This window comes from Prosopis cineraria, unplaced genomic scaffold (assembly GCF_029017545.1).
Source record: "Prosopis cineraria cultivar Desert tree isolate PC_DT_omini unplaced genomic scaffold, ASM2901754v1 PC1, whole genome shotgun sequence".
NCBI lineage: Eukaryota > Viridiplantae > Streptophyta > Magnoliopsida > Fabales > Fabaceae > Prosopis > Prosopis cineraria.
The window spans coordinates 45,294,496-45,311,456 of NW_026555332.1; the positions used below are offsets into that span (position 1 = coordinate 45,294,496).

Genomic DNA, 16,961 nt, shown 5'->3' on the forward strand with positions numbered 1-16,961 from the left:
TTGAAATGAATTATTACTTTTCATAGAGGAAAAAGAAAAAAAAAACTAAATGAGTATTGGATTAACAGGATTAGTCTTCTAATCCTATAGACTAAGTTCGATTCTATTAATCTTTGAATTATCATCAAACAAGACCAGACTATAAGTTGCCTGATTCAATCCTTTTCATGAAGATACTAGATTTCGGGTTAGACCGAAGTTTGGTGCCGTCTAAATCTTTGTGCAGCCTTATAAGATACAGTGAATCATGTTGCCCGTGTAAAAACAGAACCAAAAAAAAAAAAAGGATTAAACACTTGTATACATGTGAATGAGAGCAAAATGAATTTGGGTAATCCTGTAACGACACTGATATGACAAAACACATAATTGGCTATTGGCAACAATGAAAGAGATCCTTGGAGTAATGAACTCATCGAGATTGAGCCAATCGTAGATGACATCGCCTTTCAAGAAACCCAATACATCTGAGAAAGTAAAGGAAAAAAAAATTATACAAGAAATGGTGATGTTTTTCCCAACATAACTTCGATGAATGACAAGAAACACACACCTCAAACACGAACATCTAGCCAACATTCACGTCTAACCATGAAGATAGATCTTATCTTGAATAAGTAGTTCACCATACGACATGGATAGTCATAAACATAAGTATTTGCCTGTAACTGGATATGAAACATTGGATGGATAGCAAAACCACCTCAGCGACCTTAATCTGTGAATAAAGTAAGACCTCTTCTCAAGCATCCGGTTAGAGAAGCGTTCAATAAGGTTGTCACCTGTTATTGAAATTATCATGCGAGACCATTAAAAAAGAGGTTCAAAAATATACGATAAGATCAGAAAAAGACAGGTTGCTCAGAGGAAATGATTAATCAATGCATGTAAATGTAGTACACTAATAGCTGTATCAAAGACAATAATCTCAAATGAGGTGATCTTCTTCGGCCAACCGGATGCACGATCAAGGAGATCTACATCAGTTCTAGGATACACTCTATCAACCCTTACAAGGATCGCTGATTCAGGCTTGTATGGCTCAACAGAATCAAGCATCTCAAAGTTGGAAGGTGTCATCACGTTTACTTGAAAAGGATGAAATAAGACAGTGCTGTTAGATAGAGATCGAGCTCTTACAAAACCAAGTTATCCATATAATAATACATACAGATAACAATACTACTTCACATGAACAACAGGGGCCACAAAATTGCCCAAAACATAGAATAAATGAAAAGGGCAAACCAGTATAACATGCGCCAGACGGAGGACGTAGAAGAAGATGGATGAGAAGGAATGGAGAACGATGGCATACGTAAAGCGAAGGGCAAAAGCATCGCATTAAATGAGAGAGAGAGAGACAGATCACATGAACCCATGCACGGAGCCCAATAGTAAGCCATATTAAATCTCAAGCCATCAAACCGAAAACGGCTCTACGATGGTGATCTGAGTCTGTAGCCGCAACATCCCTCATCGGCAAGCTTCAATTGTCATGTAGGATATATTGATATTGATGCATTATGCAACCGGTGGAGCAAGGCTTCGAAAATGTGACATTTTACTTTGCAAGAAATTGCTTCTCTCCTATCAAACGCAGCCTTAGGACAAGGGTTAGCACTGCTTGCTGAAACTTGTTGAGAGTGTATTCTATCTTAACTAATGTTGTTTTTTTTCCTTTTTGGGGAAATCCACGATGTGCAATCAATTAGAATAGTTCAAGAAAAAAAATTATATAGTTAGTTTTATTTATTTAAGTTTTTTTTAATTAAATGAAAATTTTATATATTATTTATTTTTAACAAATTCTTGTTATTAATATATTTAACACTTTTATATTTATTTATTTTGATTTGATTGGACAAAAATCTATTAAATATATAAGATTAAATAGAGTTTTTTTATACAAAGATTAAGTGTTAAGTTTTTCCAATTATAAATTTAAAAGACAAATTAAATTAGAATTTTACATCCAGGCACTAATTGCAAATCAAAACCAATCCAATCAGATTGATCCATGAACCATTCACCTAGACGATTTGATTGGCTGAACAAATGGGTCACTTTATAACATTAACGACGTTAACCTGGTTGACTCGATGGGTTAATATGAATTAGATTTTATTACTATTTTTCTCTTTTTTCCTTCCTCTTTTTGAATTTTGAATTTCAAATCCTTAATATTTTTTATGTTATTATATTTTATTACCATAAAATTATAATTAATATTTGTATAAGACCTTATGATTGTATATTCTATTTCATTGGAGTGATGACTTTTTATTTAAATATTACTTGCTTTTTTAGTCAAATATGATTATTTTTACATACTTTAAGCAATTTATATTATATTAATTATAACCAGTTTAACCTCCCGTTGACCCTAATCAGACTACTAGGCCATAAACAAATCTTAATCAATTCAATAATCAGGTCCAAATTTTTAACACCTAATATTTAGGAACAAAACAAACCACTCAATTAGCTCCTTATATTATATTAATTATAACCACTTTAACCTCCCATTGACCCTAATCAGACTACTAGGCCATGAACAAATCTTAATCAATTCAATAACCAGGTCCAATTTTTAACACCTAATATTTAGGAACAAAACAAACCACTCAATTAGCTCCTTTTATTATATTAATTATAACCAGTTTAACCTCCCGTTGACCCTAATCAGACTACTAGGCCATGAACAAATCTTAATCAATTCAATAACCAGGTCCAATTTTTAACACCTAATATTTAGGAACAAAAACCACTCAATTAGCTCCTTCATTTAGAATAAGAGGGCGTAATTTTATTTTATTTTTTCAAAAAATAATTCCTTTAAAAAAAATTACGCATGCATGTCATAGAAAATAATTTCAAACGCTTACAATAACTGTCAGCAAAACGTTGAAAAAAAAGAAAAAGGAAAAGGCAGATGACATCGCATAAGTTAGAAGCCCTTTGGACCAAAAAAAAAAAAAAAACCTTATTCAACTATGCTATCCCCGAAGTTATTTTCTTCTAAAATTATTCACTATTAAGCTTTTTATCCCCTCTAGAAAAACAGCCAAAATAAGGCAACCCAGAAAAGAGAGAAAGGTCAATGTGCAAATTAGTGCACCTTGCGGAGAGATCAGAACATGACAACGCGTGATAATAGCGGCCAAAAGACCCATAATAGGAAGATAATACTGGAAAACTTTCTATGATCTGATAAGAGTGCAACAGTAACAATTAACATCCCTTTCCCGCGTGACGTTTCTTGCGACAACGGACTACATATGACTATAGATCCTGTATGTTGTCTGTATGAATGGGGAAAATACAGATATACCAAAGGGCTGTATTATTCCGCAGACGCCAGGATGGCAATGGGGAACTATCTACTCCAGCCCGAACTTTGAAGTGTAATCCGCGCTTGAGCAACAAACTAACAAGCGGAAAAAATGACTTTTGAATCGCAAGACGCAAATCAGAAGCTAATAGAAATTACAACAGTTAGAGGAGCCGCTGAGGGAAATGGGAGCAGAAAACGTTGATGAATATGTCCAGATTTAATTTGGAAGCTGAGATTTTGAACGAAAATTCCAGCCAAATAATTTGCATGTTAACGCTGATGTTCATAAGTGGCCTTACTAGTCTGTCGTGTGGAGGAAATCACCAAATTGCATGTCATATTCGTGTGTCGTCCAGTAGCATACATTGCTAAGAGGTAACCCGTCCGGCCTCTGTAAGAACAAAATTGAAAGCTCATGATTACATCATAAAGTACGGTAGCATTAGAAATAAAGGAGTAGAAAAGGACACAAAATAAGAATGAGAAGAAAAAAAGCATCACTAGGCATAAAAACTTTAATTTCCAAATACTTCAAAACTGTAACCATCGTGAAAGGTTAAAGCAAGAAACAAAGAAGGATTTTTCGGCTTTCAAGGTGTTAAAATATCTCACTTTACATAAAGTCAAGCCTTCGACAATAATGTTGCCTTCTCTTTTATGGGCATGCATCCAGTCGTTTATTATTCATTCTATTTTAGATTCTGACTAATTCAATATATTATCTTCAGCTTACCTTATGCACTCATGCGCGGTAGGTAAGATACAAATGCCAAAAAAAAAAAACAAAGAAAGAAGAAAGAAAAAGAAAAAGAAAAGAAAAGAAAAAAAGATAATAAATATCAAGTCTGATCGATGACAGCTTTGAGGAATGAATGATCATAGACTTTCTTTTGAAAAAAAAAAAAGATAGCGAATGATCATAGACTGAGTAATGGAAGGTATAAATCAGATGCTCAGCGAATCTGAGAAAGACCGAACGTAAAATTTTCACATCCCACACATGAAGGAACATAAAAAATACCTTGTTATTTACAAATAATGCAATAACAGATCAGCTGAAGTATTTCTCAACCTGCAACTCTGTCCAAGATGAACATCCCCAAAAACATACCTGCGGTATGGAATATCATAAATTTGAAGGAAAAAAAAAAAAGGATAAATTGAACAAAGTAAAACATAAAAAAAAAAAAATTCTAGATCCGTAATTGAAACTTCAAAAATTATGAAGAATTAAAAGGAACCTATATTCACAATATTCTGGCCATGCACAGCGTGCTTTTCCATAATCCCAATAACAGTCGTCATTCCTTAAAGGTCCACGCTTAGCTGTTATCGAACAAATGTTAGTGGAACCTTTCCAGCACAAACCTCCAAAATGATTTAAGCAAAGCGTGAAATACCTTTTGTTACAAAATCCGATGTTGCATGGGGATGAACATCATGCCAAATTTCAAGCCACAACTCCCTCATTAGAGCTGGTGATCTAACAATGTTCCTGTGATTTGCTACATTAATGTATCCTCAATTAATGTGGATGTATCTACAAGGTCACCGTTGATTTTAGGCAAGGAAAAGTAACTAATAAGCAAAATTTGTTGAGAAATTTTATTATGAAACATCCAGTGATATTCACAGATAAATTCCTTCCCTAGGTAATAAAAGTATCGTCAATTATCTAACCTTGGTGCAAAAAGTATTTCATATTTTAAAACTCACCTTCAAGCTAACAGAATAAAATCTTAAATCTTCATATGGTTCTAGCATCTGAGTTTTGACTACCTGATTAATTCTGGGGGGAAAAAAAGACCAGAAGAAGCTCATCAAAACTGAATCAGCTAGCTTAACCTAAGGGATCTATGTGATTTAGTTAGCATTATTTCAGTCCTAATGAAAAGCATTTGTAAGTTTGTAAAAACAAAGACAAGTCATGCACCTTTGTCAAGCTCCCAAACTGCTGTCCTCTTTCCAGGAATACTTTCAGAATCTTCATAGAAGGTTATGTACTTAACCTTGGGTGACTTTGTCATGTTTGGAACAATATCTTTGTCATGGTGATGTTCCACATTCAATTCAACTTGTACATCGGACCCATCATGTTCTGACTGAAGGGTAAGAGCAGAGATATTATTATATTATTGTTGCCATAACAATTGAGATAACAACAGTGTGCTAGCAATAAATACCACATGAAGCTAAGAATAGCATAAGGGTATGACAAAAAGAATTAGCAAAGTTGAAAAGCCTAAAATCTTCTATGGTCCGAAATGCAGATGACTAGTAGTATTGAATCAAATGGCAAACAACTACAGATAAAAACACCAATAACTTTAGACATAGCAGATCCAGAGCTAAAAGGGTTTAAGAGCAACTAGATGAAAGAGTAGTTTACCACAAGAGAAGGATAAGATTTTCATAAATAAATATAAGAGTCATTTCTTTTAACAAACACTTCACAGACAAAAGTGTGATAGCAGGAAAGGAGATGCCAGGTTAGAACTGTGGTCCGAGTCCCAGAAAATAGTCATTTTACAACAGAGGTTTGCAAATACAAGCAAATTAAGCACACAGTAAACAGAGGATATGGATCTTGTAGGTAAAAACAAATAATCAAGACACGAATCATATTTCACAAATGATGGTTTGGTTGAGTGATAAGGAACTCAATGTCTCAGAACTGGAATACCTGGGGAGCTCTTGTTATGTTCACTTTTGGTCCAAGCCAGTTTTTGCACCAGGAAAGAGAATTGTATGGTACCTGTAAAGAGTTAATTTAAAAGCAATCCAATTTCAGAACATGTGTGCTAAATTTCCAATTCTTAATACTATGTTTGGTTAGAGGGAAGGATGAAATTTTCCCTGCCCTTGTTTGGATGGAAAAATGGAGGAGAGGGGGAGGGGATGGGAGGGAAAATTCATTCCCTCTTAACCCTCCCTTCCCAATTGGGGGCATTTGGAGGGATTCCTCCCCCTCCTCTTCCCTCACCTCCCCTCCATTAAAATCCCCCCTCCAACCAAACATATAAGGAATTGTAAGTACTATTACAGCAGAGAGTTTGAAATAGGTTTTTCCATATGATCACAATTGCAGTAAAGGAATATAATTGGAGCTAACCGTCTCATCTCCACTGGTGGCTCCAGGATTCCCATCAACTAGATTCCCTGACCTAACAATGCATGAAAAAGAACAGTTAAAGTAATGCCTCTTTCATTATTACACACATTCTTTTGCAATTAGACCACATTATTACTTTGCACAATTAATGCCAAAATTGAGAACTCGCAAAAGCTAGTTTAGGTGAGGCCATTGCTGGTACTTGAAAAAATATATACATTATTTATTGATGAGTTAAACACAATCCGATTATTTGTAGCACACTGCAAAATTAATGGAGCTTGTGATGTCAAATTATTATGTACACAAAACGATCTTTTTGAACAGCATCAAATCCCTAGCCTAAGAACTTTCTTGGGCAAAAAAACAAAAGGAAAAAAGAAAGAAAAGGAAAGATGAAGAGGGAGACTAAGATGGTGAGGGCAGCCTGCCTGCACTTGAGATGAGGTGGAATTTAAAACAGCAAAGTCAAATTTTATTAAAAAATATAATAGAAATAGAATTATTCTCCCTATTCATATATGCAATGTCCACAGGTTAATTATGTCGTAAACTCAAAGGGGCTGATTTATTCAAATCGGATTTGAGATGCTCAAACTGTAAGCCAGGTCAAAAACTATGGCTAGAGGCAGAAATGAAGGTAAAGAAGTGAAGGAAATAAACAAGGAAGACAACAGTAAAAGCATCACACTCTCACAGCAAAGCCACAGCTTTAAACACTTAGGATCCGTTTGGTTTTCTTAAATTTCACGTTCAGAAAGCAAAATTTTATTTTCAAAAAGCTGAAAGGTAAAATATTTTGCAAAAAAGCACATCTTGAAAGTACCTTCAAATAGTAACTGAAAGTGAATTTCTGAAACGTAACTATTTGAAGCTTTTGAAAAGTAGAATGTTCTTTGACTATACTACCCAAAGTTAATCTCTTATTCTTTTATTTAAAAAATAATTAATTCATTAAAAATAATTAGGCGTCACATTTTCAACATTTTAAATTGAATAATTAATCATGTTAATTTTTAGCATTAATTTATAATAAAAATTACAAATCTTCATCATATTTTCTAAAATTACAAATTAAAAAATAGAGATCAAATTTTTAGCATCATAGATCAGAATTTATGTTATTTAAAATCTTTATCACATTTTTTAAATATTTCAAATATATTACATTTGTATAATAAAAATTACAAATCATCATAAATCAATGTCCTTTTTGATAATTATACATTCAAAAGCACATTTCACTGTCACAAACCAAACAACTTTTAATGTACCAAACTGAATTTTAAAAAAATGTATTCAAACACAAATTTTGTTACAACAACTGACTTTCACCAAATGGACTTTTCGCAAACTGAAAATCAAACACACACTTAATATGATTCTCTTTCACCCCCTCTTTTCCCATCCCTTTCCTTGAGATGAAAAATAACAAGCAAAAATAATAAGAATAAAATATAAAGAAAAATAAAACAATCGGAAAGGAAATAAAGATTGTACTCTTCCTGGTCACAATATCATATGGGAAGAATTATATATATATATATATATTTGAGTTAAGGTCATTTTTTGTTCCTAAACTATACAAAAAGGGTCACAAATGTCCTAAACTCAACCATGAGTTAATTCTGCCTCTTAAATTTAGATATTCTCTCCATCATTACCTTGTCATTTTCTCACCATTAGTTGACCGTTAATGTGTCTCCACATATTTTCTATTTTTTTATTATAAAATATTTGAGTTGAGGGGTAAAAATCACCCTTAACCTGATAAAAAATAGTGGAATCCATTAATAACTAGCAAATGTTAAGTTTTTTTAATGTCAAGGTGATGACGGAGGGAATCCTTAAAGTTGAGGAACAGAATTAACCCATGTTAAGTTAAGGGCATCTATAATATTCCGTGTATAGTTTAGAGACAAAAATGACTCTTAATCCTTTTTTTTTCCTTGTCAATGACATGATTTTTTGCACATATGGCAACTTGCTTTGTCATTCGCACATATGACCCTTAACATTCGTTTACAAGTAGATATGAATAATAGAAGATATACAAATGAAAAGGAATTGGCTAAATTTTTAAAGTCATAAGAGAAAAAAAAAAATCTTTTCAACATTATGCACCATCAGAAGTCCTCTCCTCCCCCTTAGAATATCAATGAACATTGATTCGTCAATGAACATCATTAAGTAAAAATGTTACAAAGCAGGGAAAATAATAGAATCATCACCAACGGCAATGAACATTTTGAATATCAACAATAGTTAAATATTTAAACAATCATGCAGTAGTACTGGTATACCAATCTTGATGAACCTTATAGAAACTACCTTGAAATTAGAGATCCTTCATACTCATATATGATGTCTGTAATAATCCAGTTATCAGGGTACAGCTTGCCACTTGGAGCGAAGTAGTAGCCAACCTATTTTTGATAGCCAAAATGTCAAGATTCATGCTGACATTATCTCTCAACTCTAATCGATTTTTGGCAGACTTCCCAAAGACTACAGTTACAAGATAAAATTTTGAGAATTAGGATATAAAAAGAAAATGTTAAAAAATCTGGAAAATTAGTAACAGGAAAACTTTTCACATTAGTTTTTAACACTTCCATGATCTTGAGGATTGAGAAAAAAATACTTACAATCAAGTTCCTGTCACTAACTCTTTAGGTTTAGCAGTGATGTCAAACATCAGAAATATATTCTACTCACATCTAGAAGTACCTTAGTCTTTGACTCAATGCCATAAATGCAGAAGACATTTCGTATTGGTGGACGGTCCCAAGGTGTTAGTGGATTGAGAATGTTATCACTAAGATATGATCTGAAACAAAAAACATTCAAAGATATGCCTGATCAATCATAGAACTAGAAAGAAAACCTGCTAACTGTAAAAAAAGTGACAAGAAAATGAAGCAAGCAGTAATAGAAGTTTTTAAATAAAAAAGAAAGCTCACTCTGATAATTGATTGGTCAGAAATTGTATTTTATGATAGCTAGTGCAAAAAAACTTTTATGATGCATCTGTTACTTTGTACATCTCCTTTAATTCCTTGAGAAAGGAACTGCCCCTTAGGCAGTTCGTAGCTTGATCATAGCCTTTATTTAGATTTATAACTTCAAATCATTTTTTCAGAAGGTAGGGATGCTTAGTTTTGTGAATTTCACTTCGATTAAAAGGAATGGTTAATTTTCATTTTTCAATAAAACATATTATAGTAATCTACTGTTTAATAGAGTTAAATCATATTTTTCAGAAGCAATTGGATAGCAAACTGGAATTGATGACAAAGAACTGTTGCAACTGATTGGACCATGAAGGAGTTACAGGAGTTCAGAAACTGGCACAATTGCTTTCGATAGTGAGGTTGCCAGGCAGTTGCAGGCCAGTTGTTTGGCATATAAGGGAAGAATTTCATTTTTCTTCTTCCAGGCACCCAGGCTTGGGTCTGTCCCCTCTACCCAGTTTTAGGGTTTGAGGGAGAAGGAGGGTAATGTGCTGTTGAGATGTGCTCCTTTAAATGCATTTAGTGCATTTGGTAAGAGATAAAGGCCAGAAATAGCCAGTGGCTTCCATTACTGAAATATTTTTACAAAGAGTATAGCTTTTCTGTCTTCTGTGTGGAGTTATGCTCATAGTTTGTCTTAAGGGAATGTCTTCATCAGTTACTAAGAGGGATTAGAGAGCTCAGATAAGCTGATGGTTTTTATTCCTCTTTTTTCTTTGTTCGTTTTGTAGTTAGGTTGGTTACTGATGTTCTAGTAAGTTACCTTTACATTCTGTTTATAAAATCTTATTTAATTGAGAGAGAGAGAGAAGATTAAACATACTTCTCTAACTGGAACATGAGCCTCTTACTGTCAGGGTCATAATCTTCTATTGCTTTAAAAAACGTGCCATCTGCTATTTCACGAGCAGAGAAAGATAATTGAGTAGGTAGTCCACATTCCATACTTGTCAAGTTGGGCGGAGGCATTTCAGATACTGATGGATATGCTTCAAATCCTGCTAGCAGAAGGTACAAATTGGCAATTGGGGACCAGAAACATGATAAGAATGTTGTCCACAAAGGCGCAAGAAATAATAATCTTACCACGGGTTGAAGGAATTTCGATATTGATTATGTTTGTTGGCCATCCAGAGAAGTTTGAACGATACTCCTGCCTCATCACAGCGATATGTGTGGTGGCCTACATTACTTCCCCCAGAAAAATGCTTACAATATTTATTATCTACTCTGCAGTACTTGGAAAAAGGCATCATCCATAATGATGAAGAAAACGAGTTGAACATCAATCGAGCTGTTCCCTGAGGCCTTAAAAAAAAATGATAAGCATGTATTGAGACATGATTTTTAACTGCATTACGAATTATAGGATTGAGCATATATACAAATCCTTCTAAACAGTCAGGTACCCAATATCACTTTGACACTATTCTTAGAACCCATATTCATCAAAATTAGGAGGACGACAATGATAGTGGGATGCAACTTGAACTAATTCCTGGCATTCATGATGCGCATTGAAGCAAGCAGACTACTTTCTTTGGTTGTCAATTGTAAAAATCAGAGTGTAATATTATAACACAAAAACAAAATGGAAAATAAACTGAATAGGAAAAATCAAAAGCTAAATGCAATAACAGACCTATACACTATTGGGCAACCTAGAAAGATCACAGTAGAAAACATCCCAAAAATAAAATGAAAAGTTAAAAATTAAAATGTAACCTCAGAAACTGGAAGACCAGATGTAAATCCAGAAAGTGTTGCTTCAATGGTCTCAGTTGCACCAAGAAGAGGAGCTCCTGAAACAGAATGTCAAATCAGTATATGCAATTAATTGTCATCATATGCAACACTATAAGAGGTATTGGATTCGCATGAGTCAAACATAGTATCATACCAACAGCAAAATAGGCATGATATGTTGATCCAACCATTCAATATAATGTTTAGGTGCAATTTCTAGCTTTAGCCACTCCAAGAAATATCGAAAGACATGATTACCCAGTGAATGGGCAAAAACTATAGAGGGGCCACCACGAAGTTTAAAAGCAGTTTCAAAGGTCAATCTGCAAAGAGGAAAAAGAAAATGAATAATGCAAGCATCAAAAAATTGACCAACAAAATTGAACCATTCGCTGTGACTATTACAAATTGAAACTGTCACATTCTCATGTATAGATGACTGCTGAAATTGAAACGTTGGCCATGAACCACCATAATACCAATTTATTACGTCTGAGAATGTTAAACCTCTGTATTTGTCAAAATAAATTTTTAGAAGACACAGATATCAAGAATTGTGAAGGATATAGTTGAAGAAACAGAAGCCATAAAGCATTATAATAAATGATTCCAGGCTCTAGTTATTATTATGTCAGTCCTGCCAAAGATTAAAGACTATGTCAAAATATTATCATTCAATTAGAGGCTGTAAATCATTCTACTTGATATCCAAATTGTTGTCATTCATATCAAAGATTAAAAGTAACTCCTATCCCAAGAAGTAAAACTCTAATACTAGAATGAACACACTTCTTTTGGAGTGAAGTTTTCCAAGCGGCAAAACATTGAATTCATGTAGATGTATCATGTATGTTTGAGAGAACTTCTAAGCACCGTGGAAATCAAGACAAAAATTGACCCTCAAGGGAAACCAATAAATGAAAATAGTGATACATCATCAAGTTAGATAATTAACGCATGATACGGAAGACTGGCAACATTGACTGAAATATGATAACTCGTCATCCAATTATATCCTGACAATGTCAGGAACAATTATGAGACAATAGGTAACAAAAATGCAATTTGTATCAAGTGAGCAAATTTTCCCAATCATATCAGTGGATAACAGTCTATCACGCAGGTAGTCACTGACATGTAAAGATGCATACATACTTTAGCTTATGAAAATAAAGATCTCGTTCTTCTAGAATACATGGTGCCATCTCCAATCATATGGAACAGCAATAATTGCATTAGCTTCTATGCCAAATTCAATGCACCACTTGATCCATTCTTTCCATACTGAAGAAAGAGGACCTGCAAATTAAACAAAAAAATGCAATGTCAGACTGCATACCCTATAAAACTATTCACACAGAGAAGGCAGATTTAAACATGCCTGTTATATAACCCGGATCAAGTTCTGTAATAGCAGAAAGACCACTATCCGGACGAGATTTACAATCAGGGTGATCTGTCTGATTGTACGGGTCCAGCATCATGCACTTTAGCCAACAATTGACAGCAGAAAGAAGCTGGAAAATAATTCATTTCAGGAAACTTTTTTGATATGAAAACAACTATTAAAGAGAAGAGCAATACAAAACCAAGGGCAAGAAGATCGCCCAAAACAATGGACAAAAATCAGGCTCTAGTTAGCTCGAAAAAGCTTTCAATCCCTTTGAAAATCCTCAAAAGATAGCCACTAAAAAGACTATTAGCGAAACTTACACATAAAAAGTGGTGTAACAGAAAGAGCATGATTGCGACAGAGCATTAATTGTTAATTAATTAAAAAAAACGAAATTCAAAGAACAGCCAATGTGACTTCAAAGAGAGCAAGCATTTTACAAACAACAAATTATCTCAAACAAGTTTAAATTTCACAAGAGCGGACAGCACCTTACCCACCATAAATTAATTAACCCAAAAAGAAAAGGAAATACAAAGAATGGCCAACGTGATTTCAAAGAGAAGGGACGTGTTATGAGCAAAAATTATCTCAAGTCGCAAATAAAAAATTCGCAGGTACCGACAGTCCCTTACAGTCGTTATGCTTCTTTCCTACGAAAGGTTTTCTCATAAACTAATGTCACAATCATAAGTGAAAAAAAATGAAGACGATAAGGCAACCAGGTTCCAAACAGAGTAGATGCAGAAGTTGCTTCAATTTTCTATATTCTTTTAGAGGCATGGTGTTCAATGTTCGGAATTACATGTTCATCAGCTTTAAAGTACCTATGAGCTTAATCAGTCGACAAATGAACAAGTGAATACACGATCAAGTCACTCAACGAGGAAATTTCCTCACGCTTTATCTCTCCCGTTTTTCTCGTCATTCAAACAATCACCAGAGGCATAAACTCGAGCCGTGCAGAACAAAATGCGGAGTAAAACAACTGAGACAGATAAAATAATTAAAGATAACATACTTTGGTAGTGTCGAGCCAGACCAAATCGAGAGGGTTGAAATCGAGCGGAGAGTAAGGACAGTCAAGAATTGACCAAGCTCGCAGCTGAGTAGATGCAAAGCCGGGGATTGATGCCAGATAGCTTCGAATAGTCGCCGTGGAACGCAGCACCGTCAGTGGAGGCAGTCGGAGTAAGCCCGGGGACGGCGAGGAAGACGAGAAGCCATGTTAGTGGCCTCCCCATTTCGGGAGTCGCAGAGGAGAGAAGGGGGAACGAACGAGTATGACCAACAGTTAGAACTTCAAAGAAGGGAGTTGGGAAAATCAAAAACTGATTGGGAATGCAAAAAGCTACGGGACTTTCTAAATTTACGGGTCAAAGTGGCAGTAATATTTTCTGTTCAATTATTTAGGACGACGACATGAAACACGGAAGGCAATTATGCAGTGAGAAAATTTATATATTTAACCTCATAAATTTAAAATTTTTATTTTTAATCAAATTAAAATATGTGTGCCTGTTATTAATTATTTATTTTATAATTAATTTTTAATATTAATATTATTAATTTAATAAAATTTACATGTTTTATTTTAATTAAATAAAAATATATTAATGTATGAAAATAAATATATGACTATTGCCCTTATTTATTTACCGCGTGTGCATCTTTATGCATGTGTGTGTGTGTCAGAGATGTGGGGAAAGGCGCGCCAATGGTCATGGTTGGCTAGCTTCTCGGAAGTTCATGCAAACTCTGTTGCTTACTTGCTTTTCACTGACTTTCCGAGTTGTCCGTTTGAATTTTAATTAAATATAATAAATTATAAAAATAATTAGTTATGTAATAAATTTTAATTATAATTGATTATATTATAATCTATTTAAATATTATTTTTTTAAAATTAATTTTTAATAAAATTAAAAATATTTAAATAATTTATTCAGAATTAATTTTAACTATATAAATTATAATAAAGGTATGACTTTTAAAAATTAAATTATTAATAAATTTATATTTAATATTTAAAAAAAATATATTATTTAAATTATATATTTGATTAATAAATTTAATAAAAGAGAAAGATTTAATTTTTAAATATTAAATATTAACTTTACAATAATTAATGAAGATGATAATGTATAAGTTAATTTTTAATAACATTATGAATATAAGCCATATATAATCAAAATGTTAAATACTGTTTAAAAATTTTGACAAATATTCTCTATTAATTAATATTTTATTTAAATTAGTTTTTCTAACTGTTAAGTGAAGGGTGTTGGTTGATAAAAATTTATGCTAATAATTTTTTTGAGAATCCAAGTTTAAACTTTATAAAAAAAGAAAAAGAAAAGAGAGTTTGATTTTATTTTTTACAATTTTATGTCTTTTTTTAATTTTTTTCCTGAGCTTTTTTTATATTTTTTCCCATGCAATTTCATAACAAAAGATGCAGAAGCTAAATCTGGAACTTTCGATTATAATCGATTTTTTTTCATAACAAAAGATGCAGAAGCTAAATCTGGACTTTCGATTATAATCGATTTTTTGGGAAAATTTGATTTTTGAGAAATTGATGTTTGGTAATTAATTGGAGAATTAATTTTTTTATCCATTAATTTTTTTATCCAAAAAATTGATTATAATCCTTATCCAAACACACGTTTGGTAGTCAGCCTCCTCAAATTTATTCATTCACCCTAAATTATTATTCCGTCAGTTTTCAAAAACTCTAGAAAAATTGTAATCAATTCACATCATTTAAAAAAATTAATTAATAATTAGTTAATTTTATACTGTTCATTCATTGGGGATGATTTGAGAAAAATGCAATCAATGCCTTTAAAATTTTGTAGTTTTTGTTATAATAAAAAAGGAAACAATTTGTGGTTTCACCTGTATATAAAAAAGAAATAATACTCATGTGATCTTATTTATAGGTAAAGCTAGTAATTTAAGGTAGTTCAAATCTACTCGAAAAAAAAAAATTAAGGTCGGGCTTGGCAAAAAAATAATTTTTTTAATGTTTGCTGAATAAATTCTGGCCAGCCTTGAATTACCCAAATAAAAAATTGTATTTTAAAAAATATATAAAATATAATCAATATTAATTAAATTTTTAAATTTTTCATTAATTTATATTAAAATATTATATATTTGAGTGCATTACTATAAATATTTTTTAAAAAATATAAATATTTTTATTATTTTTAATCTATAAAATATCATAAAATAATAGTTAAAATATATTTTCATATTGATTTTAGGTCTTAAGACCTGCATGTTTTTTTTAAAAATTGAGTCCTGTACAGCACTTAAGTTTTCAAAAAATATATTTTATATTTTTATAAAATAAAATAATTAATTTTAAAGTAAAAATAATTTAAATAATTTTAAAATAAAATTTGGACATTCTAACTATAAATTTAAGCTAAGCTTGGCTATTTGGGCTTTTTAAAAAGTTAGGCCTTTTCAAATTCAAGCAGCCCAAATAAGCCTAACTCATCTGAATTACTAGCTCTATTTATATTACACAAAGAGAATATTTATTTTCATCCTATTTATATCAAACCTCATTATTTTCTATGTTCATGTTTACTTTTATGCTCTTATTAAATGTTAAAAATTATTAAAAATGATTATTTTTGTCCTTATTAAGAGGTAGAAGTGAAAGCTTACTACCAACAGGCGTTCAATAGAATTGGTAAGGACTACTACTGGCATTTTTCAAGACAAAGGTTCGAACCCTAGGGAATGACCAATGCAATAATTAGGGCGGCCTCAAAGAGGTCATCCCATCAATACCTCGCTACCACCGTAAGGTTTCCTCATGAGGAGTTCGAATTAGTTTGAGACGGATAATAAACCTAAAATATCGCATGGTTTATACAAAAAAAAAAAGAAAGAAGTGAAAACTCCCTAAATTTTAAAATAGAATTAATAAAATTTAATTTTTTTTAGTTCTAATAAAATATGCTATAAGTAATTTATAAATAGAACAGAAGAGAATAACATATCATTGCATGTGTACATTAAGATTAAGAACAATTGGAATTTCCTCTTTTATTGCAAACTTCCAATATCGATTATTACCGCAATTATTCTTCTCTTCATGTGAAATTTCTATATTATAAATAAGATTATATTTTTATTTAAAAATAATATTTTCTTCTCTCTAATAAAAATGTAATAATTAACTTGACATTTGACAAAACATATATACACCCTTCATTAAAAATATATGACGTTTTTTAAAAGTTAGATGTTAAAAATATATGACATTTTTAGTTTTTCAATGTGTGATCATTGTCTTTTTAAAAAAAAATTATTAAATAAATCATTTTATATCTATTT

The 16,961-nt window shown here is 32.1% G+C and overlaps 1 protein-coding gene across 1 annotated transcript; it reads right to left on the minus strand.

The window, feature by feature from the left end:
* Window positions 1–3,154: 3,154 nt before the first annotated feature.
* LOC129285731 (phospholipid--sterol O-acyltransferase) lies at window positions 3,155–13,916 on the minus strand. Its single transcript, XM_054921598.1, is given in 20 exon segments — window positions 3,155–3,728; window positions 4,359–4,448; window positions 4,579–4,663; window positions 4,738–4,842; window positions 5,271–5,439; window positions 6,021–6,092; window positions 6,450–6,501; window positions 8,781–8,875; window positions 9,180–9,279; window positions 10,287–10,461; window positions 10,550–10,619; window positions 10,621–10,764; window positions 11,189–11,265; window positions 11,364–11,384; window positions 11,387–11,532; window positions 12,365–12,413; window positions 12,416–12,508; window positions 12,591–12,726; window positions 13,624–13,732; window positions 13,734–13,916. Coding segments are annotated over 19 exon segments (1,893 nt in total). The 5' UTR covers window positions 13,847–13,916; the 3' UTR covers window positions 3,155–3,728; window positions 4,359–4,366.
* Window positions 13,917–16,961: the final 3,045 nt, after the last annotated feature.